The 22245-nt window shown below is 48.0% G+C and overlaps 1 protein-coding gene across 1 annotated transcript; it reads right to left on the bottom strand.

Annotated features, from left to right (window-relative positions):
* Positions 1 to 266: 266 nt before the first annotated feature.
* Positions 267 to 1148, bottom strand: LOC121835252 (the record flags this gene model as incomplete). The annotated part of the gene is made up of 1 exon (XM_042289249.1): positions 267 to 1148. A coding segment is annotated over exon 1 (882 nt), but the record flags the coding sequence as incomplete, so codon positions are not given.
* Positions 1149 to 22245: the final 21097 nt, after the last annotated feature.

Here is a 22245-nt window from a genome sequence, read left to right as displayed (position 1 = left end):
AAGGAGAGAGTGGTTGTGTGCCCCTATTCCGGGGCTCCAAGTGCGGAGTGAACTCGGAGTGCTCGGGCCACGAGCAGCCTCTGCTCGCTAGCCGTCGCGTACTTGAGTCCCGCTTCCCACTCCTCGACTTTGGGCTCCTCGACTGGAGCCAGTCCTGGGACGTTCTTGCATGCCCAGACAACGTGATAAACGTCCACCCAGGGCTCACCACAGAAGGGACAGTCCGCCGTGGCGTACCGCTCTCGGTACCACAGATGTAGCTGGATCGGTGTGACGAACGTGTCCGTCTGAAGTCGTCTCCACGTGAACTCTTCTTCTTTGCTGAGACCTTTGGCCAGCCCAGGATATTCTGCCCTATGTGTTCGTAGAGCCTTTAAGGCCTCACTGTAAGTGAGCGCACTGTCCAGATCCCTCTGGGGCAGAACCGAGTTCCGGTATAACGCACCTCGGGCCGCAGCATTCGCCGCCTCGTTTCCGACTTGCCCCATATGGCCGGGGGTCCAGATCAGATGTACTCCCTCTACTGCGGTTTTGCGGAGGAGCCTTAGAGCTGGTTGACCCACGACCCCTCGCGCAAAGTTTTGACAAGCTCTTTGTGAATCCGAAATTATCGTCGCACGAGGATTGCAAACCACCGCCAATGCTATGGCCGCCTCCTCCACTTGTTCAACCGTCTGCGCTCGTATGGAGGCGACGCGTCTGATCTGCCCTTGCGCACTGGCCACCGCTATTGCAGCCACCCCCAGCACCGGACCGGCCCCATCCACGTACAGGGTTCCCTCTCTGCTGTCCCAGGAACGCGCTAGGGCCACCGCTCGCGCTTGTCTCCGTTCTGCATTCCTATCCGGGTGCATGTTGCGGGGGATTCTACTGATCGTGAATCTCTGCCGGGTCTCAGCCGGCAGCTCTTCCTCCGCGTCTCCGGGCCCGTGAGAACCGCCGGGTACTGCCATTCCCAGTTTGTCCAGAAGCCACGCTCCATTCACTGTGGAAGAGAGTCGCTTCAGCTGTGACACTAGTTGAGCTTCATGAAGTTCTTCTATGGTGTTATGCACCCCAAGTTTAAGCAGTTTCTCGGTCGCCGTACGCTCCGGTAGCCCCAGCGCGTTTTTGTTCGCTCTCCTTATCAGTACGTTTAGCTTTTCCATCTCCGCCTTGTTCAAGTTCAGGTACGGAGTGCCGTACGTCAGTCTGGCAATAATGAAGGCCTGGACCAACTGTATTGCCTCTTTCTCCTTTATACCGTGTCTACGGTTCCTAATTCGCCTCATCATACCACACACCTGCGTGGTCATGGCGTCCAGTCTGTCGATTGTCGACTTGTTCCCCCTCCCCTGTTGTAGAAGCTGGCCCAGAATCCGAACCTCCGCTGGTTTTGGGACCCGGACCCCATCTATCACCACGTCAATGTGATCGACTAGCTTATCGCGAGGGTTTCGGAATACAAGAAGCTCAGATTTCTCGGGGGCGCACTTAAGCCCGCATCTCATAACGTACTCTCCGACGATATCCGCCGCCCAAAACTGTTCATAACAATCAGCTGGAGACATAGCTAGAAGAAAACTATTTTAATTGTGTTGCTCCACAAGCTTGTCGAAATGCCAGGGATCGACAATTGACAACTCCCTTCCAGCGCTAACATTGGTCAACGGCTTAGATATCTGTGTTAATGAACAACAAACAAAATAATGATCAGCAAGTTTAGTTTCAATTATTGCAGAGAGGATTACTACGTTCTGAGTTCGTACGTTTATATGATCAATGTTATGGCGAATTCAACTGGTCGTTTTGGAGCGCGCCGGGATCGACTTTTCTGGAGCGAGCCTATTTTACTGGGCGATCGGGATCGAGACGGACGTGTTCCACTGGTCGTTTTGGATTAGCTCCCGCTCCAGATCTCGATCTGGATCCGAGAAAAGTCGCTCCGACGATTTCGGGGGATTCAACCGGAAGCCAGCCGGGCCAGCCCAAGGCGCAAGCACGTTACTTCCTTTCTCGCGGGGCATCTCGCCTGATCTCGCCTCAGAATTTGTAATGGCCGCTTGCTTACCCCTTGGCTCGACAGCCGGTTCGTTTTCCAGGAAGGAGAAGAGAAGGTTTTGCCGCGCTACGGGCATTCCGGCAATCTTTGCTAGAACCTCCCGAGCCATTCCTGCCGCTCGTGAGTCGAACACGTGTTAAGGCCGGTTCTGACACTTGCGTTTGAGTGTGTTTGACTGCGTTGCGTCGAGAATCGAAAGCGAGTCACCGGCACATCTGTGCTTCGTATGAAGCGTGGAATCCAATTCAAGGAATCATCTTGGCACGCGATATAAGCAGCAGCGATGTCCTGGTTTCTCGCAGCCGCAACGCAGTCAAACGCAGTCAAACGCAACTGTCTGAACCAGGCTTTAGCGCCGCGATTGCGAAAACGTCTTCGAAACGACCGCGACGGCCGCGGAAATGGGATTCCCGGGCAGTTGAATGACGGCAAGGCATCCACCAATCCATGAGCAGTGGTCCTGTTCCACTGGGGATCCGTAGGCGGCGCGACCCCGTTCGGATCATGTGCTCCATTCCGGATCAGGTCAGCTGATCCCGGCGTGCTGCAAAACGCCCCGTGGAATTCGCCATTAGATACCACCAGCTGGCCAGATATAATTTTCTCCCCTGTCGCCTTTTGAATTGTTGCTTTTGAGCCTATTTTAGACAAAACATCATGATAGTCTGTGACTATTGTCACTTTGAGACGAAGTATGTCAATATTAATATCGCCATTTACACATACAAGCTCCGTAGATGAAAGAGAAGACAAACCTAAATCAAATTCGGCAAAGAAATAGCCGTGCATTGGAGTACAGGCGACGAAAGGTTGGGAAAAAGGACAAGGGATAAGAAAGGAGTGCTTAAGTGCAGCGCAACTACTTCCGCTTGTTGGAATAAAATTGTTAACTCGGTCACCGGCCAAATATATTCTATAAAAAAACAGCCACATAACCGCCCTCCCCCCCCCCCCCCCCCCCCCAATCCATTGGACGAGTATAAGAAAACAATTGATAGCCTGGTATATTATACTTAGTAAAAGAGTCCGAAGAATCGTTAATCTCGGGGGAGCACAAAAGCATAAAAATAAGAACGCAAAGGGGGAAATTAATGCGAGAAAATGGTCCGCGTATTTCCGAATGCTTCAAATATTAACATGGGTAATACGAAACGTATTACCTTTGAAACTCGCGAAAAAGTTATGTAATTATGAAAAGGGAGACAAAAGTACAAACTTCATCACGATCCTGTCTGAAGCCAACATTCTTTTAGTTGGTCCGTTCAAGATCGCGTTCACAGCTGATGCACACTGCGGTTGCTTCATCTTGCCGCTCGGCAAGGATTTTGCCAAGCGGCAAGATTTCGCGTACACTGCGAACGGTAGACGTTTAAATTTAATATCGAAATGCCGGCGCAACGCCGGGAGAACTACTGCTTCGCGCCAAGCTGCAGAACAGGCTACTCGCATGTGAAAGGTGAGCGGAAAGCGTCAATTTTGATCGTTCTAAAAGGAGAGAGCGCAAGAGAAGTCTAGGCTAAAAAAAAAATCGGGGTCTGGCGGACCCAGACTTTTTTTTTAAAGAAACGACCTCAGCTTGCGAGCTTCATTTTCTAGCCGCGCCACATTCTTTGGAAATATATGTTCATATAGTTAACGAAAAAGAAATCAAGGTTTCTCGAGGGCGAGCGAGCGCACTGCACGCAGTTCAGGTGCAGGTGCCGGTGACACCATCTGTACATATCGATTCGATGCGCTTCCCGGGAGCTGCGCCGATACAATCACTGGTAAACTGTCTAGTAAACTGTAGTTTGATGGTGATGTGAGTATCTCTCCCGATGGTTTAAACCCCCCGCAAGAGTGATTCTTTGTTCACATTACTAGCTTCATGAAAACAACGTACCTAAAAAAAAAAAAAAAGACGCAGCGTGAGATTTTTTTTTATCTGTCGTCGTGACTCATAACTTTCACCATGCTGCAGCTCAGCACTTCTGTGATAGTGCGTGGCTTCGTCTTGCGTCTCATTTGCAAGCGCTCTCGTGGGTTAAGAGACGACAATCGCGCTCAGAGAAGTAGCTTTGACAGCGTGCGAGCACTGTGAAATCTACGCTAGCTTTGACAGCCTAGCACAACATAGTTGACGCCGAGTAGCGTTCCAAATGGCTGAAATATGTTCGTCCTCATTTCGATTATTCACGACCAATTTTGCGCGTATAAAGAAAGCGATGAGGCTCTAAATTCATGGGGAAGACATCGCATTCGTGGGCTTTAGAGGCGGCATGTGGAGTCATTTCTGGGGAAGGTCGCGTTAAACGAAAATTGAAGAAAAAGACCGGCAACTCAAACATCTGCTGATCTGATTTGGAGGGAACGCAGATGCAGCCGATGCTACAAGCGCGAGCTCCGGGCTTTCAGCGTCCCTCCTAAGCACGCGCGCTCGTTCGATGAAAGGACTGTTCGGGGCCACTTCGTCTGGACTTAAGCTGAAACGAAGTTGGGGTAATTTTTCCCCCTACGGAACCGGCCACGTGACCTCAAAACCTCTCACTCATGCCGGATGGAACACCCGCGTCAGTAGCAAACCGCCTCAGAACTTGGCAATCGGGTCAGTTGAACACGGAAAAACAAGGACACGAAGGAAACGACTGAACAAACGGACCGCTGACTAACAACTGACTTGATCTAGTTGGTATGTACCGACTAGCTCAACTAAAACCTGTCGTCCCAGGAGCCGTACCGTGGCCGCGGTAGAGTGTTATAAAGCCCCGCCAAAAACATTTAATATGACACGCAAAGCCGCGAAACATTCTTTGCCGTCCCTCGCTTTCTGACCGGACAGGTGATGTACATCTCCTTCCCCGGGGAACTGTTCTTGCGCATCATGTGCGGAATCTCGATGCCGCTGACCTGCTCGAGCATCATCGCGGCGGTGGGCGGAAGTTCGATCCGCCTGGTGGCCAAGCTCGGGTTCCGGGCTCTCCTGGTGGCGCTGCTCAGCAAAGTCCTGGCGGCAGCCACGGGCGTCTTCGTGGCCTACGCTTTGTCGCCTGGCTCGGGAGTGAAGCTGGCTCAGAGCCCGCCGCCAATCGCGCCGCCCGCCCAACTGACGGGGCTGCTCTTCGACAGGTTCCTGGACGGACTCAGGTCAGTCCTCATCAGTTTTGACGGTAACGGGTTAAAAGTAAGGGTGTTTTCGGTAGCGCGTATTGATTTACATTCTGAAAACAGAGACGGATAACGTAGCCAGGTAGCACAGCTGTTTGGGCCGAAATTTGGCTCTTGTCTAAGAATTCAGGGTCTTATAAAGTTTGGAGGAGCCAAGGTAGAGGCAGACATTGCCTTCTTTGTCTGGGTGTCTTGGCCCTATTCGCCAAACAAGGACCACAGTTAGGCTTCACCGTTCGTGTGGCAAATTTGAACCTAAAGTGCCAAAAAAGAGCCGGATTTAGGCTTCGCTGATGGTTATTCGGTTCGTGCGTGGCATCTTTGGCGCAAGTGTAGCACTTTGACAATTATGTGGCGAACCATAGAAAATCTATAGACAAGCCAAAGGAAGGTAAGCTAGTACTAGCACCTTGAAGCCAAGCCGTGTTGGGCCCAATTTAGGCCCCTAGGATGGCCAAGCTGGTGCCGTGTTAGGTGCTTCTTTTTCCTGTTACCTGGGAAGTTACATTACTTATTTTGAGGAACGGTTAACGAAGTTAGTTTTCTCGTTACATCTTCCCAAAACTTTAAAAAGTTACGCTTCATTTTTTTTTTTTCGTGCTTCTAGGCGTGAAGTAGTACGAATTAATCGACATACCTTTAATGTTTTGCATGTCTTCTTCCACGCGAAAATTCCCACTTTAGGAAAGGCCCGACGCTCACGTCCTCTCTCCCAGATAGTGCAATAGGAGATAGCTCAAAATTGCAGTAACGCAAGAATGGCGTGAGTTACTTTTTATCAGTAACGAGCGACGCGTTTCTTTAAATAACGTGGGTCAGTAATGCGTTCCTTTTATTTGCAAGTAATGGGTAACGTATTTTCAAACTTTTTTTTTAGGTAATGCCTACAATATTGCCAACGGTAGGTATACCGGGTTCGATCGAAAAAACAAAACCTAGTAATTCGACTATCATAGCTGAACCATATATTATTGCAAGGAAGTTTAAACCGTCCGAATGAAATTTTAACGGGGGGGGGGGGGGGGGGGGGGTAGATTTTGAAAGTTTCAAGACATGACGCTTCCTCAATCAGGAAGACAGGACATTTCCTGGTACATCGGATTTAAGCATAATTTTGTCAAAACGAGAAGGGATATTGCCGGCGCCTTTGGAATTTTTTTGAGTAAAAGAAAGTTCTAAAAAATATATGAAGTTTTTTTGGTTAAAATTTTGTTTACACTGATATACATCCCAGAAGCGCATACGATGTAAATTATTGTTTTCACAAAAGTTGGCCTAAGTGGACGTTGGCATTAGGTATATCAGCTTTGTTTTTCATCCAGGTAATGTCATGTTCTTAAACTTTCACATGCTATCCCCAACGCTCTCGTCACAATATGACGGAGTTTCAGCTTTCCGCAATATTTGGTTTGGTGAGTCAAAAAACTGAGTTTCATTTCTTCACCCGAACCCGGTACATGGGGTGGCTACAGTGGACATTAAGATGTAAAACTAACCGGACAAATTGGCGCATGCACATAAAAATCTCAAGCTTTCACAAAAGGTGCCTGTAGGTGGTCGGCATTATCTTGTGAAATCTTAAGGCCCTTCCATTTAAAAGTAAGACTAACAAACTCCTCGAAGTAAACGGCGGACGTGTTTGCAGAAGACCGAGTTGGCAATGAATGTAACTTGTCGCGCCATCTGCCGAAAGGAGCAGCGAGAAAACGATGCATTCTGTTGTCTCCTCGCTGGATCTTTTCAAGCTTCATACGTTCAGGCGTTGATTTTTTATGCTCGTTTTACAACGTAAGATCCAGTAGCCATCTTATAGTAGGGCGCCTGGAACACTTCTTTGTCTGGGCCGGTTTTTTGGGTGAGTGCGGGTATCTCGGGGTGACTAAAATAGCCGCAAGAAGGATTTTCTGGTCACGTGATGGGCTTCGTGGGAACAAGCTACCTATTGGCGACATGCGCGAAGGAAAAGCGTCGCTGTGGTCGGCCTTCTACGATTGGCCGAAAGGTGACCACGACGTCACGAAAGGATATACCATCGACGGAAATAAGAGGAATGGAAGAACTTTAATTTCGACGGTGTTGGTAGTGTTGCTTTAAGAGCGCAATGATTTCCGGCTTCCACAGAGCTATTTACAAACACCATCGAACTTGTTGTTCGCAAGGTAATGACGTCACAAGGGGGAACCACAGGAGGGCGCCACCAAAACATCTCGCCGCTAATAAAGAAAGAAACAACAGCTCAGTATCAACTTTTTTTGTTTTGCCACGTCAAGGCAAGCGTAACTTGCACAGTGTTGCAGCCCACCACTGCTGCGAGGGCACGTAGCTTCGTCTTGCGTCTCATTGCCACGTGCTCTCTTTCTAAAGAGACGCCAAACAGAGCGACACGCTCACGCAAGTAAATTTGACAGCGTTAGAGCCCTCTGGAAGCTACGGCAGCCTTTACTACGCAACACTATTTAGTGTACGCTGAAACAGACAAATGGCTTCCATAATTTGGCGTGATAAAAAACAGCGCTCAAAGAGATAGGACAAAAGAAAAAAAGGACAAACACGCGGTCTTTGTCACGTGATTCCTTTCTTTTCTCCAGTTCCTTCGTGCGCTGTTTCCGTTTATTTTAACGACCACCAACTATCCAAAGCTTCCATCTGGCTGCCATAGTTGCATTTTGGCCTAAGATATAAAAACTCGATCCCGCACGCAGAAAAAAAGTGAATATGGATGAAGTCTAAGTGAGATGAACCGCATTGGTGTACCTTAGTAGCGGTACGTAAATTTATTTCCGGAAACGACGTGCGAGGCTTACTACTGGCTGAGTGGAATCGGCTGGAACGATAGCTACTTCCTGCCCCGTGAGCCGGTCACCTGAGCAGACAATCCCCATGTGGTGACTATTTGAGTTGAACAGAAGAGATAGTCGCTGCAGGTCGCTTTCCAGCTTGATAGCTCCGGGAAGCTTCATCAGCTACGGTTTGGACGCCGGGACGACAGCGACACTCCCGTTCGCTCGTGCTTTTTGCTTTAACATTCACAACCATCAGGGTGATATTCTTTTTGTTCAAAGAAATTATTATTATTATTATTATTATTATTATTATTATTATTATTATTATTATTGTTGTAACTGTTGTAAGTGATTTCAATAGTTTTTTTCTTTGCGACCTTTTCTGGTAAGAGCAGAGATTCTTCCATCACTTTCGACAATGTCGTCACAGCTTCCGCTCTTCTTCCACCGCCGAATGATGTCGACCTTCACTCGTTACTGTTTAGTTTAAAGTCCTCCAAATCTGCAGGCATTGACAGCATCCGAGTCTCCGATCTCCGCAGAAATTATGAGGTTATCAAGCATGTATTGCTTCATATGTTGAATGGCTTTGTTGACAGTTGCGTTCTTCCAGATGAACTAAAAACTGCTATTGTAAGACCCTTATACAAAGAAGGTGGAGCGAATAAGATTGAAAATTACCGCCCAATTTCTATATTACCAATTATTGTTAAAATAAAAGAAAAACACGTATTTCAAGTTATGTCATCCTTTCTAGATGTGCATAATGTCCCCTCACCTAGTCAGTTTGGTTTTATTCGGGGAAAAGGAACTCAACCTTTGCTGGAAGACCTATCAGATTTACTCTTTTCCGCTTTTGAGAGAAATCTTGTTAGCTGTGCCCTTTTTTTAGACGTATCTAAGGCGTTTGATACAGTCAGCCGTTCCATCCTCTTGAGAAAGCTGTATAGCTACGGCTTTCGTGGCCCGTTTTTTTCTTTTCTGTCCAATAACCTTTTCAATCGCTCACAGCTTGTAATTGCAGCTGAGTCCCGCATTCCGCGAACAATGTTAAGAGCAGGGGTACCCCAGGGCTCAATTTTGTCTCCACGTCTATTTAATCTGTTTGTTGAAGATATTTCAACATCTCTCTCTAAAGCCAAGCTTTATCAATGTGCGGACGATACCGTAATAGTCACTCGACATCTTAATTTTGAAAATTACGCCCGCTTACTACAGTGTGCTGCGACTACAGTCATGGACTGGTTTCAGCGAAACCTTATGGAGGTTAACCTAAATAACACCAAACTTATCTGTTTCCATAATCCCCTTAAATAGGTGCGTCTAGATTTCTCTTTTGCTTTACATCACTCAAAATGTGTACCATGCATGTGTGTTTCATTGGAATATGTTGAATCTGTCAAGTACCTTGGAATTTTATTTGACTGCGGCATAACTTGGAATGCTCAGTTCGTGTCACTTTGTGCAAAGCTAAGGAGTGTAAGTTGCCTTGTATATAACGCCAAATCGCTTATACCTTTTTCGGTACGTAAAATAATCGCCCACACGCTTGCATATAGCGTGTTAAGGTATGGAATGACAGTGTTTGGATACTGTTCTGCCCAGTGGCATGGCAAAATAGATAGCATTTAAAAAAATATTTTGAAAAGTGTATCTTATGGCTTGCAAGTACCTGATACAGTGACCTGTTTAACTTTCTGCAATTCCCATGTCTCAGAAGTCTGTTTACTCGAACTGTTGTCCAACGTTACTTCTTGTCTGATGATTTCAAAAGAGGAAACGTACCTACTCATTCCCTTCGTTGTCAAGAGACATTTAAAATCTCTTTTGTCCGTACTCGATATGGTAGGAATACGCGCGAATATTATGTGCCTGAGACCTTTAACAATTTGCACTCTGAAATTCTGCAGGCTAATTCTTTGAGCCAGCTAAAGAAAAGTACGAAACTCTATTTTCTGGAGGAGAGATTACATAACAATGTTTATGTTTAGTGCATATGTATTTGTGTACATATTATTCATGTTTTGTGTACTCCGAATCTGCTTTATTCTTGGTTTTTCACGTCCACATTGCTTTATTTTTGCGAATATTTGTACTGACTTTGTTCTTGGTCGTTTCACAATTGTGTCTATATTTACCACATTTGCATTTCTGTATATATTAGTCATCTTGTCTTGTGCACTCCTAACTGCTTTATGATCATTTTCTTTCCCGTTCTCTGCTTTATTTGTGCTAATTTTTTACTCACCGTGTTTTTAAACATTCCACCTATGTTTCTTTTTTTTTTTTTTCGGGGTCACACAAGCCATTGTTGGCTTTGATTGCCCCCGCACACCTGTATGAATCTATGAATGTTCCTGAATACAAATTTATTATTATTATTATTATAATTATAGGTATCATAGTTAGGGCCTACGCGGAGCAGTTCGCACCTACCTTGCAACTGTTTTTAGTACATCAGTAAGGTATGGTGTGTTCCCAGAGTTACGGAAAATATCTAAAGTTGTACCTGTTTACAAATCTTTGAAAAAGTCGGCGGCCTCCAACTACCGACATGCGTCGTCACTTAGTTTGTTTACGAAGGTTTTTGAAGCTATGGTGCACCATATTTGGTTTGAGAAACATTATTGCCGCATGACTGCACGGCTTTATGCAGGGTCGGTCCACAGGAATCAGATTAACATGTTTTATGAATATCTCTGTGCCCATTGTGAGTAATCGTAGTCAGCTTGATGTAATTCACTTTTACCTGAGCAAGGCATTCGATTTAGTAGGTCTTAATCTTCTCCTGAGCAAATCATAGCGAATGGGAGTGAGAGGATTTATGCTTGCTTCGTTTTCTTGTTACCTAAGAGGTCGCCAGAATAGAGTTAGAATTCAGGGTGTGTACTCTCCTTCATATTGCTTCAAATGCCGCGAGCAAGTCTGAGAAAGAAACGCTGGGTCACGGTCCTCCAGAAAGTTCCCGTTTATTCATGTACCGCACGTAACTTCTATCATTTATCCCTGCTTTTGTTTTCTAGAAAGTACGTGTTCATTCTCGCCCCGATCACGCGACGCTCGAACCGCTTTCGCCGAATCTTCGAGATAGCGGCGCACTCTAGATAAGAGGCCGCCCGCGACCTTGTCGAGTCAGTCTCGCCCTAGCGCTCGATTCTGCTGACACGCCGACTTCGACGCCCGCGACGCTCTGCTTTCTTCTGTCTCCTATTTATTTTTGGCACAAGTTCGCCACATTAAACGTTTATTTCTTTCTGTTTATTTCCTGTTTTTTTTGGTCACCAGCCGTGACATTTTGGTGGAGGTGCTGGGTACCGCATGCCCCTGCCGCGTACCCCTCCGAGGTCCCGCAGTGCAAGTCCGACGCCTAGCCCACGAAGAACCGACGAAAGCACTTCCGAGATCCGGTTCAGTCGTCGCACCCAAGGTCTACACCCGGAATTCGGACCTCTATCGCCCAAGATTAAGCAGCCAACGAGGCCAACGATGGACAGCCAGTCGTCCCAGAACCCGTCCACCGCCAGCGTCGTATACCTGCCCGTCGCACCCAAAACTCCGAAGCCTTTCCACGGAGACGCCCACGAGGACATCGAGGACTGGCTGCAACATTATGAACGTGTGGCCCGACATAACGGGTGGTCAGCTGAGCACTGCTTGCAGAACCTTTACTTGTCGCTGGAAGGTACTGCAAGGTACTGGCTGGAGAACCACGAGGCTTCTTTAACTTCGTGGGAGGTGTGCAAGCAAGAGCTAGTGAAGACGTTTACCAGCCAACACCGACGCGAGAGGACCGAAGACATCCTACGAACAAGGACCCAAGGTCCGAATGAAAGGATCACCAGCTTCGTCGAGGATGTTCTTCACCGGAGGGCACGCGCCGATCCTGAGACTACAGAGGAGAAGAAGCTGCGACACCTGATGAGGGGTGTGAAAAGCGAGATATTCGGAGGTCTCATTCGCAATCCTCCGACAACTGTCGACGGGTTCGTCACGGAGGCGACGAATATGGAGCGTGCCCTACTAGCACGCGCCAGACACTACGAACGACACCCTGGCGTGACTACTCTGGCGACATCCGGATACGACCTTGGTACCGACCTCCCAGGCATCCGCGACATCATCCGTGAAGTCGTTCGGGAAGAAATCCGCAAGATGCTCCCCGCTACGGATCGCCCGTCCTCCCTGTCGCTCGCCGAGATCGTCCGAGAGGAAGTCCACCGAGCCTTCCAACCTGAGCTTCCGATCAAAACGACGACGCCAGAGAAGCCGACTTTGAGCTACGCCGCCATGGCCCGACGACCGCCGCAAGCTAACCGCCAGACCACGGCGCCACCCCGACGAGACCCTCCGATGCCACAGTATCCTCGACGCCAGGAAGGACAAGTCCAGGACGTTCGCCCGGAGCAACCCTCGTCGAGGAAGACCGACGTGTGGCGAACGGCCGACCGACGCCCGCTCTGCTACCACTGCGGGGAAGCCGACCAGGTGTACCGCCGATGCCCATACCGACGACTCGGGCTGCGCGGATTCCACCCAAACGACCCGCGCCCCCGGTGTGGTGAACGCCCTCGGGAGATCGACGAGTACCTGCGACGACCCCAGTCCCCCGAGCCTGCGTCCCGCCGAGAGTTGCGGTCGCCATCGCCACGACGTCCAGCTTCGCCGATGCACCGACCCCGACGTGAAAGCCTGTCGCCCCTCGCTCCTCGCCGGGGAAACTAGGCGCGGCAACCCCTGGAGGTGGAGTTGCCGAAGACGACCGACGTAAAGAGCCTCCACGAACGACGGAGCGCTCCCACTCTCCCGACGATACGCATCACAACGACGCTCCTGCTTCGGTGTCCAACAACTTAAACGTTGTTATTGACGGCCTCGACTCATCGGCACTCGTGGACACCGGAGCAGACTACTCAGTCTTGAGTGGGAGGCTCTCTCGCCGCCTGCGAAAAGTCATGACGCCGTGGGATGGACCCCAAATACGAACCGCCGGAGGACATCTCATCACGCCAGTCGGGAGATGCACTGCTCGCGTCGAGATCCACGGTGAAACGTGCCCTGTGAAGTTCGTCGTTCTGCAAGACTGTTCGAGGGACGTTATCCTCGGAATGGACTTTCTCTGCGAGTATGGCGCCGTCATCGACCTCGGGGCAAACCAGTTGACGCTGCGGAAACCTGTTTTACCGCCGGTAGAGACCAACACAACATCAACCGCGATCCGAGTTATCGCCGACCATGTGAACCTACCGCCGCGGTCGAGTGTTTTCGTCACCGTTATGGCCGACGCCGCCATGCACGGTGAAGCTCTTCTGGAAGGCAGCGTCCAACTGCTCCTCGAAAAAGGAATTGGCGTCGCAAGAGGCGTAACGGATCTCCAAGAAAGACGTACAACTGTTCTTGTGACGAACTTTCGAGAGGAGCCGCAGCACCTAACGAAGGGTACCACCGTGGGCCACGTCGAGGAGCTTCAAGCGCCAGCGGTGGTCACCGCAATCTCCGAGGAAACCTCGTCGCCACAGCAGAAAAGCACGACGCCGCCGCCGCTCGACATTAACCCCGAGCTCCCAGCTACGAAGCGCCGGCAACTGATTGATCTCCTTGCCGAATACAGTGACTGTTTTGCCACGACATCAAAGATTCGCCAAACACCAATGGCGAAACATCGCATTGTTACCGACGACGACGCACTTCCTGTCCACCAGTCGCCGTATCGGGTCTCCTTAAAGGAAAGGAAAGTGATTCAAGATCAAGTTCAGGAGATGCTCGACGACGACATCATTCAACCCTCAAGGAGCCCATGGGCGTCCCCAGTCGTCCTTGTAAAGAAGAAGGACGGAACCCTGCGGTTCTGCGTGGACTATCGTCGACTGAACGCCGTGACAAAGAAGGACGTCTATCCGCTCCCCCGCATCGATGATACGTTAGACCGACTGCGCCACTCCCGATATTTTTCGTCGATGGACCTGAAGAGTGGTTATTGGCCGATTGAAGTCGACGAACGTGACCGGGAGAAAACTGCCTTCGTCACTCCCGACGGACTATACGAATTCAAAGTGATGCCGTTCGGGCTTTCTACAGCACCAGCCACCTTCCAGCGCGTCATGGACACCGTGCTGGCAGGTCTGAAATGGCAGAGCTGCCTCGTCTACCTGGACGATGTCGTGGTATTCTCACGAGATTTCGACGAACACCTCAGACGACTTCGAGCCGTGCTTCAAGCCATCAAGACCGCCGGCCTGTCACTCAAGCCAACAAAGTGTCGGTTCGCCTATGGGGAACTAAAGTTCCTTGGCCACGTCGTGAACAACAAGGGTGTTCTACCTGACCCCGAGAAGACCCGCGCCGTAGCTGCATTTACGCCGCCGTCTGACAAGAAGGCCGTGAGAAGATTTCTCGGACTCTGTGCCTACTACAGGCGCAGAGTCCGAGAAACTTCAGACTCTGCTTGGCGCAGAGTCCGAGGTTCGAGACTTCGCCAAGCTATCCGCACCGCTGACACACCTCACGAAGGACGCCGTAAAGTTCGAGTGGACAGAAGAACACCAGAGGTCATTCGACGAGCTCAAACGAAGACTCCAGACGCCCCCGATTCTTGGCCATTTCGACCAGTTTGCTGAAACCGAGATCCACACCGACGCCAGTAACACCGGACTGGGTGCGGTACTAGTCCAAGTGCAGGACGGAGCCGAGCGAGTTATCGCATACGCAAGTCGGACGCTGTCTAAAGCGGAGAGGAACTATTCAACGACCGAAAAGGAGTGCCTCGCTGTCGTATGGGCAATAACAAAGTTTCGCCCATATTTGTATGGAAGTTCTTTTCGCGTAGTCACAGACCACCACTCGCTCTGCTGGCTGGCGAATCTGAAGGACCCCTCCGGACGCCTCGCTCGGTGGAGCCTACGACTGCAGGAGTTCGACATGGCCGTGGTGTACAAGTCCGGCCGGAAGCACAATGACGCCGACTGCCTGTCAAGGGCCCCAGTCGAGGCCGGTCCTGCCTGCACCAAAGAGGACGACGATGAGTGTTTCCTCGGCGCTCTGGATGTAAGCGACATGGCAGCACTCCAACGAGACGACCCTGAGCTGCGAGCACTCATCGAACACCTAGAGGGACAAGGAAGCGCCGTTCCCCGCGGTTTTGTTCGAACACTGCCAACCTTCTCCATCCGACAAGGCGTACTGTACAAGGAGAACTTCAGCGACAGCAACACGGCGTGGCTGTTGGTGATCCCTTCCAGTCTTCGAGAAGACATTTTTCAAGCCTGCCACGATGACCCGACGGCGGGACACCTTGGTTACAGCAGGACACTTGCGAGGATACGCGAAAAGTACTACTGGCCCAAGCTTGCGAAGACAGTACACCACTACACCCGATCTTGCCACGAGTGTCAACGAAGGAAGAAGCCACCGACGAGACCGGCAGGACTTCTTCAGCCTATTGCGCCGCCATCTGCCCCATTCCAGCAAATCGGTATGGATTTACTCGGACCTTTCCCACCGTCGACGCAAGGAAACCGATGGATAATCGTCGCAACCGATTATCTCACGCGGTACGCCGAGACAAAAGCCCTTCCATCAGGAACGGCTGTTGAAGTCGCCAAGTTTTTCATCGAGTCCATCGTCCTCCGGCACGGCGCTCCCGAAGTCCTGATCTCAGACCGTGGATCATCATTCATGGCCCAGCTGACGCAAGAAGTCCTTCGTCTCAGCCACACCAGCCATCGTCGCACCACGGCGTACCACCCGCAGACCAACGGGCTGACGGAGAGACTCAACAAAACCATCGCCGACATGATCTCCATGTACGTCGACGTGGAGCACAAGACATGGGACGAGGTGTTGCCGTACGTCACATTTGCCTACAACACGGCCGTACAAGAGACCACCGGAGTGACACCCTTTCAACTGGTGCATGGGCGCAAAGTAACGACCATGCTGGACGCGATGCTGCCGCATGAGCCAGCTGACACTGAGAGCAACGACGCCCAGGTGGTTGCTCAACGGGCCGAAGAAGTCCGCCAGCTCGCCCGACTCAGGATTCAAGACCAGCAACGCGCCGACGCGGGCCGCTACAACCTTCGTCGCAGGGACGTTCACTTCCAGCCCGGAGACAGGGTGTGGGTTTGGACGCCCATCCGTCGCCGCGGCCTCAGTGAGAAACTGCTGAAACGGTACTTTGGACCATACAAGGTACTTCGTCGCCTCGGCGAGCTGAACTACGAGGTGATGCCCGACGGAACACGAACATCGTCACGCCGCCCACCACGACCTGAGGTCGTCCACGTCGTGCGCCTGAAGCCGTACTATGCTCGATAGGACTGTGGACCTTTTGTGCTCCAAAAGACTCTTTAGTTTATCGTTCTTTTTTTATTTTGATTTGTTTTACACTGCATCGGGGCGATGCACTTTTAAAGGGGGGAGTAATGCCGCGAGCAAGTCTGAGAAAGAAACGCTCGGTCACGGTCCTCCAGAAAGTTCCCGTTTATTCATGTACCGCACGTAACTTCTATCATTTATCCCTGCTTTTGTTTTCTAGAAAGTACGTGTTCATTCTCGCCCCGATCACGCGACGCTCGAACCGCTTTCGCCGAATCTTCGAGATAGCGGCGCACTCTAGATAAGAGGCCGCCCGCGACCTTGTCGAGTCAGTCTCGCCCTAGCGCTCGATTCTGCTGACACGCCGACTTCGACGCCCGCGACGCTCTGCTTTCTTCTGTCTCCTCTTTATTTTTGGCACAAGTTCGCCACATTAAACGTTTATTTCTTTCTGTTTATTTCCTGTTTTTTTTGGTCACCAGCCGTGACAATATCACACCACTTCTGGTGTCCCCCAGGGCTCGTGTCTGGGCCCCTATTGTTCACATTGTTTGTCAATGATGTGCAGTCATGCCTACCCTACTCAACGGTTCTTCAGTCAGTGGATGACATGAAGATATTTCGAAAATCCAGTCAGAGGAGGACTGCTACGAGCTGCAGGGAGATATAGACAGAATTCGAAACGGGTGCTCGCTCAATAATTTAATGCTTGATAGAACAAAAACGAAAGTTATCAAGTACAATCGTAAGACGGGACAAATTATGTTCCGATACGAAAATGAGTCAGAAAGAATTGCGCGTACGGAAGCCATTCAAGATCTGGGTGTTTACGTCGACTAAAATCTAAACTGATAAGACTGCTGACTGGGTGAGTTGGTAGTTCATGTCAAATAACGTAACAGCGCACAACTAGAAAAACACTCGCAAACTCAGACACATCAAAAGAATATACACTCATCGGCGCAGAATTGCGCCGAGCGAGTGTTGCAGGATCATTAAGATTCCTTGACCTTAGACTAGAAGTGTTAGCTCGGCACGCATGTTGGTTTTATTAACCTAGAGAGAATAAACCACTCCTTCCATTCCACTCAGCGCACTCCCAACTAGTGAAGAGGGGCGTTGTGAGGATGTGTCTAAAGAATTCAATCACCAAATCGTGCACACACACAATTGAAAAGAGCTTCACTGGGCAATTCGCAAGGTAAAAGTCCGCAGAATATCCTGATTCCTTATTGACGTCGGTTGTTGAAAGGCTCCTTAAAGAGATCAAACAAGGTGATAGTGTGAATCGAAACCCCAGGGACAAGCCAAGAAGATCGGTGGTAATTTCATACATGCATAAATTCTCTCATGGCTTTAAGAGGGCAGCAAATAGATTTAATGTAGATGTAGTATTTTCGGCCCCCACCCCCCCCCCCCCCCAAAAAAAAAAAGAAAACAAAAAAACTCTACGGCCTGTGTAAAAAGGTAAATTCGACTTCAAATGCCACTGTAAGTTGCACCGAAAAGCACTGAACCAACTTTGTTCCGTGTGTAGAAGGAGTAATTTATTCCTTCCGACTTTCCTGTGGGCGAGTGTACGCAGGACAGACTGGTAGATGTGTGAACGACCGCCTTCGAGAGCATGCCAACAACGTGGTCAATGCCAACTCTGGACATTTAAAAGTGCACTGTAGGGACTGTGGGTGTTCGGCTCTTTTGAGTAACTGCACTGTGCTGGGAAGGAGCCCCAATCAGCTAACTAGGGAGATTATCGAGGCAGCAAGCATCGAAGGACACAGTGACAAGTGTGTCAGCAGGCCTTCTTTCACTCTCTCACTAAGGAAGCTGGAGTATTTAACCACAAGTTTTCCTAGGCACCAGCAGTGAGAATTCTTTATTTTTCTTTACTTTTTAATTTTTAATATTTATTTTTAAATAATTCCTAAATTTTATTGGGCTCTAATGTTTGTAATCTGCATTTGAGGTCGTCATCTATTTCCTAGGGCATAGAAACAGAGGAGGTGGGTCTCTGCGTAGAAGAAGGAGACAATACAAATACAACAGTTGTGAGTCAGCGCCGAGTGAGTGTATATTTTTTTGGTGTGTCTGAGTTTGCGAGTGTTTCTCTAGTTGTGCGCTGTTACGTTAGTCAAATCTAAAGTTTCGCTGTCACGTAAAGACAGCATTTGTTAATGCTATAAGAATGCTAGGAGTGATCAGCCGTATAACGAGTGAATTTTCACAGCCTTTTGTATTTATCACACTCTTTAAAGGGATACTTCAAGGAAATTTGAAATATTCCTGTGGTGTTCAAAAATAGGTTGAATATGATCCACAATATCCGTAAATGACAATCGCACGTTTGTATTATGATTCTGGTAGCTGTATTTTTCGTTATAAACGGCCCACTCTGGCAAGCGCTCGGAGAAGGCCCAGCTTAGAGCACGTGACATCCAACGCAATCGTGACGTAGGTCGTCTCAAGACGAGCAAAGCTACGGCGAGGCTGACGTCGAGAGGATGGCCTAGTCGTTCCAGCCACCGAAGCGACTGCTTTTGTACGAATTTCGAGTGAGGGGTTAATCTTCTGTAATCTTCTAGGGGGACAATAGCGACATCTGCGACACACAAAAGGGATTCTCGGGAAGAGGGGAGTTCCTCCTTCCCCCCTTCTCTCGTTGTGGCCGGAGACGAGACAACCTCCGTCACTAGCTGTCAAGGTTCCTAGACGAGCATTACAAGCGAGGCGTTAGCGACATCCACCAGGTGCTCTTTGCTAATCGTTTAATTCGTTTTAAAATTCCGTTTCGAGACTTTTTTAACAAGATATTGGTGTGTTCCATGTGATACTGCTCTTTTGAACAGATATAGACCAAAAAATGAGGGCCGAAATTTCGTTGTAGTATCCCTTTAAAGGTCTTCGCCGATCCCGCTTGCAATATGAATCTGTAGTCAAACGGGTTGGCGAGATCAAGTGAAGCTGCATTTAACCGCGTTCAAAACAAAGTCGCCTACCTTCTTAACTACCTCTACTTGCAGAATGAACCATAAGGTTATTCTAGTGTCTGTGGCTAATACAACATTGGAAATTTGTATCACCGCAGGCTCTCTGCTGAACTTTTTTTTTTTCCTTCATATGTTTACACGGCAAGGATGGTTCTCCTGAGATTTTATCCTATATTTCGTTGCGTGTGCTTCACTACAGCACTGTGTCGAGTAGCGCGTTTTATCCCCCTGCGGCAAATTTGTTGAACCCTGTCACCCACATGACCCTGAAATACAATGACTTCGTTCCTCATTAAGGCTATTGTAACGCAATTGATAGTGCTCTGGCTTTTGTTTTTTGTCACGGTTGTTCCTGGAGCATATTGGTGAATAGACTCTTTACACACGCGCCAGATTACAGCCGCCATTGCTGACCTTCTCTTGTCTTACCGAGATTCCGAGCAACCGAAACGGTAGTTGACGAGACTCCACAAATACCGATGCTGGGGAGGAGGACAGAATAGAATCTAAGCTGGCAATAACCTGGTCTGCTATGGTAATAATGAAGGGAAGTAAACGAAATAAGAGGAAACAAAAAGCGAAGGTCGGTTATGAAGGCGCCCATGCACAGCTGCTGCAAAGCTTCTCTACACTTCTGTGGATGATTGGATGTGTTTTAATGCGAAAGCATTAACTGTCTCACGAAGCGAGCCGACGTCATCAGCTTTGAAACCATGCAAAACGAGCTAGCCATCGGCACCTTTTACACTTCGGTCCCATTGGCTGCCGCGCGTCAACGAGGCTCTTATTGGCCGCTGCGCGTCAGTTTGTGTGGTGTCATCCTGATTGTGTTATCACACTGTTGTGTTTTCACTGATCACCGCGATCGCTCGCCTCTTATCGGTTGTACGGCGCGTGGCAATATATACGCGCATGGAATAAACCAAGGGCTTCGTTCATACGGGGGACTGCGTTGCTCTCTGTTCCTTCCTCGCCCCGCAAGGCACACGACAGTTTGAACGATCGCTCACCCGATGGCGCTGCGTGTCCGCGAAGCAGTGGCTCCACCGTTCCACGCCCAAGGGCAGCGCCTTGCACGCCGCAGATAGAAAGGAAAAGAAGAACGGCGTGCGTGCGTTCGCCTTCACAACTCATGAGAAGTGCTGAGGTGTACCTGGAGCTTTTTTTTTCTGCATTAATGTTTGTATTCATTTCTTTTCTCTTAGTGTCTTCGTGTCGCTTTTAATGCCTCTTTACGCCATGATTTTACTCTCTTGTTTAATTTTTGTCTAAATGTTTTCCTCGTGTTTCAACAAAAATGCTGCTGGCTGTTCTTGAAAACGCAATAAACATTATTATTATTATTATTATTGTTATTGTGCTTTTTTTTCCTTTTTCGTGCCTTTTTTTAATGCTTTTCGAGCTTTTCTTGTGTTTTTTTTTCGTGTGTTTTTTTGTGTTTTATAGTACCAATTTTTGTCTTACATTGAGGAATCACGATAACGATCTTTTGAATTTTTTATAGGCGTCATCATACAAGCCCTCTGCAGGCTTTGACAGGCCCACATTTAATACTTGAACTCCAATGTGTGTGAAAATAACATTTATTATTATTATTATCGTTATTATTATTTATATCATTTTTACGTTTTAATATTTATTAATTATAGTAATAATAATAATAATATTATTATTATTATTATTCGCTAGGATCGCGTCGTCCAACATCATGATACGCCGGATCCTGTGACATCATGTGTTACCACTGATCGGAACCACTTTCGATGCAGGGACGGTTTATTACGCGGTAAACACAAATTATACATTTTTAAAATATCAGTCCTCATTTCTCATGACATTAACCCAAACTCCTACCATAAACGCTGGAAAACTGCAGTTTAAGATGCACTCGTTATACGAAAATCAAAGTGCGCACTAACTGCGGTATGCAACAACTCGCATATCTCGTACCATATACACTTAGTAACACCCCAACTTAGCCGAATTGGCACGAGGCAACATTTTTTTTACATATAAAATAGTCATTGTTTGATACATACTAAATTCCTCATTATCTAGAGTAATTAATTTTCAAACATTTTCTTGGCAAACTTTGACGTCATTAACAACGAGTTAGCTGCCTCCCTTGATGTGTTTTTAGATGACTTTGATTAGCGTTATGTTGATAAAAATTGGAGTTTGTTTAAGAGTAAAGTTAATTCGCTCACTCTTTCATTGCTCTCAGATTATTCACTTCAAACCATCAGTCTCTCGGTATAATGTCAACCTTAAAAGGCTGTCCAGTAAAAAAAAAATAACGTATTTTTTGCTATGCTAGGTTTTCGAGTCTTGACGAACCTTGGCAATCGTATCGCTGTGTCGCTGAATATTATAATACAGCAATCATGGAAGCCAAGGTAACTTTTTTTTTAGCCATACCCTACCTTCTATGTTTTTAAAAAGTACTAAACAATTCTGGAACATTATTAATTGTGTGAAACATTTACTCATATCCCTTACTGGTTTAGATGGTCATTCCGAATAATCAGTGTGCCTATGTTTTAAATGACAATTTAGTGAATTATTTTATTGTGATATTGATAGTTGTTTTCCTATGTACACTCCCCCACAACCGTTTCTCTATGAACACTTTGGTTTTAATTACGATGATGTAGTTATGCTAATTGAAAATTTAAAAATATGTTCTTGCGGTGTCGATAACGTGAGATCTGTTTCTAAAGAATACAAAAATGTATAGCTCTATTTTCCTTTCGAAAATATCTCAATATTTACTTCTACTTGTTACTTTCTCCGATGACTAGAAAATAGGGAAGGTGGTTCCGCTTCATAAATCAGGTGATATACAAACCTAGTCCTCACGATTACCGGCCTATCTCTCTAATCACTACCCCCTTTAGAATTATGGAACATATTATTTACTCGCACCTTGGTAGTTTTTTTTAATATTGGAATTCCTTCTTTTCAGCTTCTTAACATG

This window comes from Ixodes scapularis, unplaced genomic scaffold, assembly GCF_016920785.2.
Source record: "Ixodes scapularis isolate PalLabHiFi unplaced genomic scaffold, ASM1692078v2 PGA_scaffold12__126_contigs__length_90152505, whole genome shotgun sequence".
In the NCBI taxonomy this organism is placed as follows: Eukaryota; Metazoa; Arthropoda; class Arachnida; order Ixodida; family Ixodidae; genus Ixodes; species Ixodes scapularis.
Note: the sequence above shows the minus strand (reverse complement) of the source record. Positions and strands in the feature narration are given on the sequence as shown.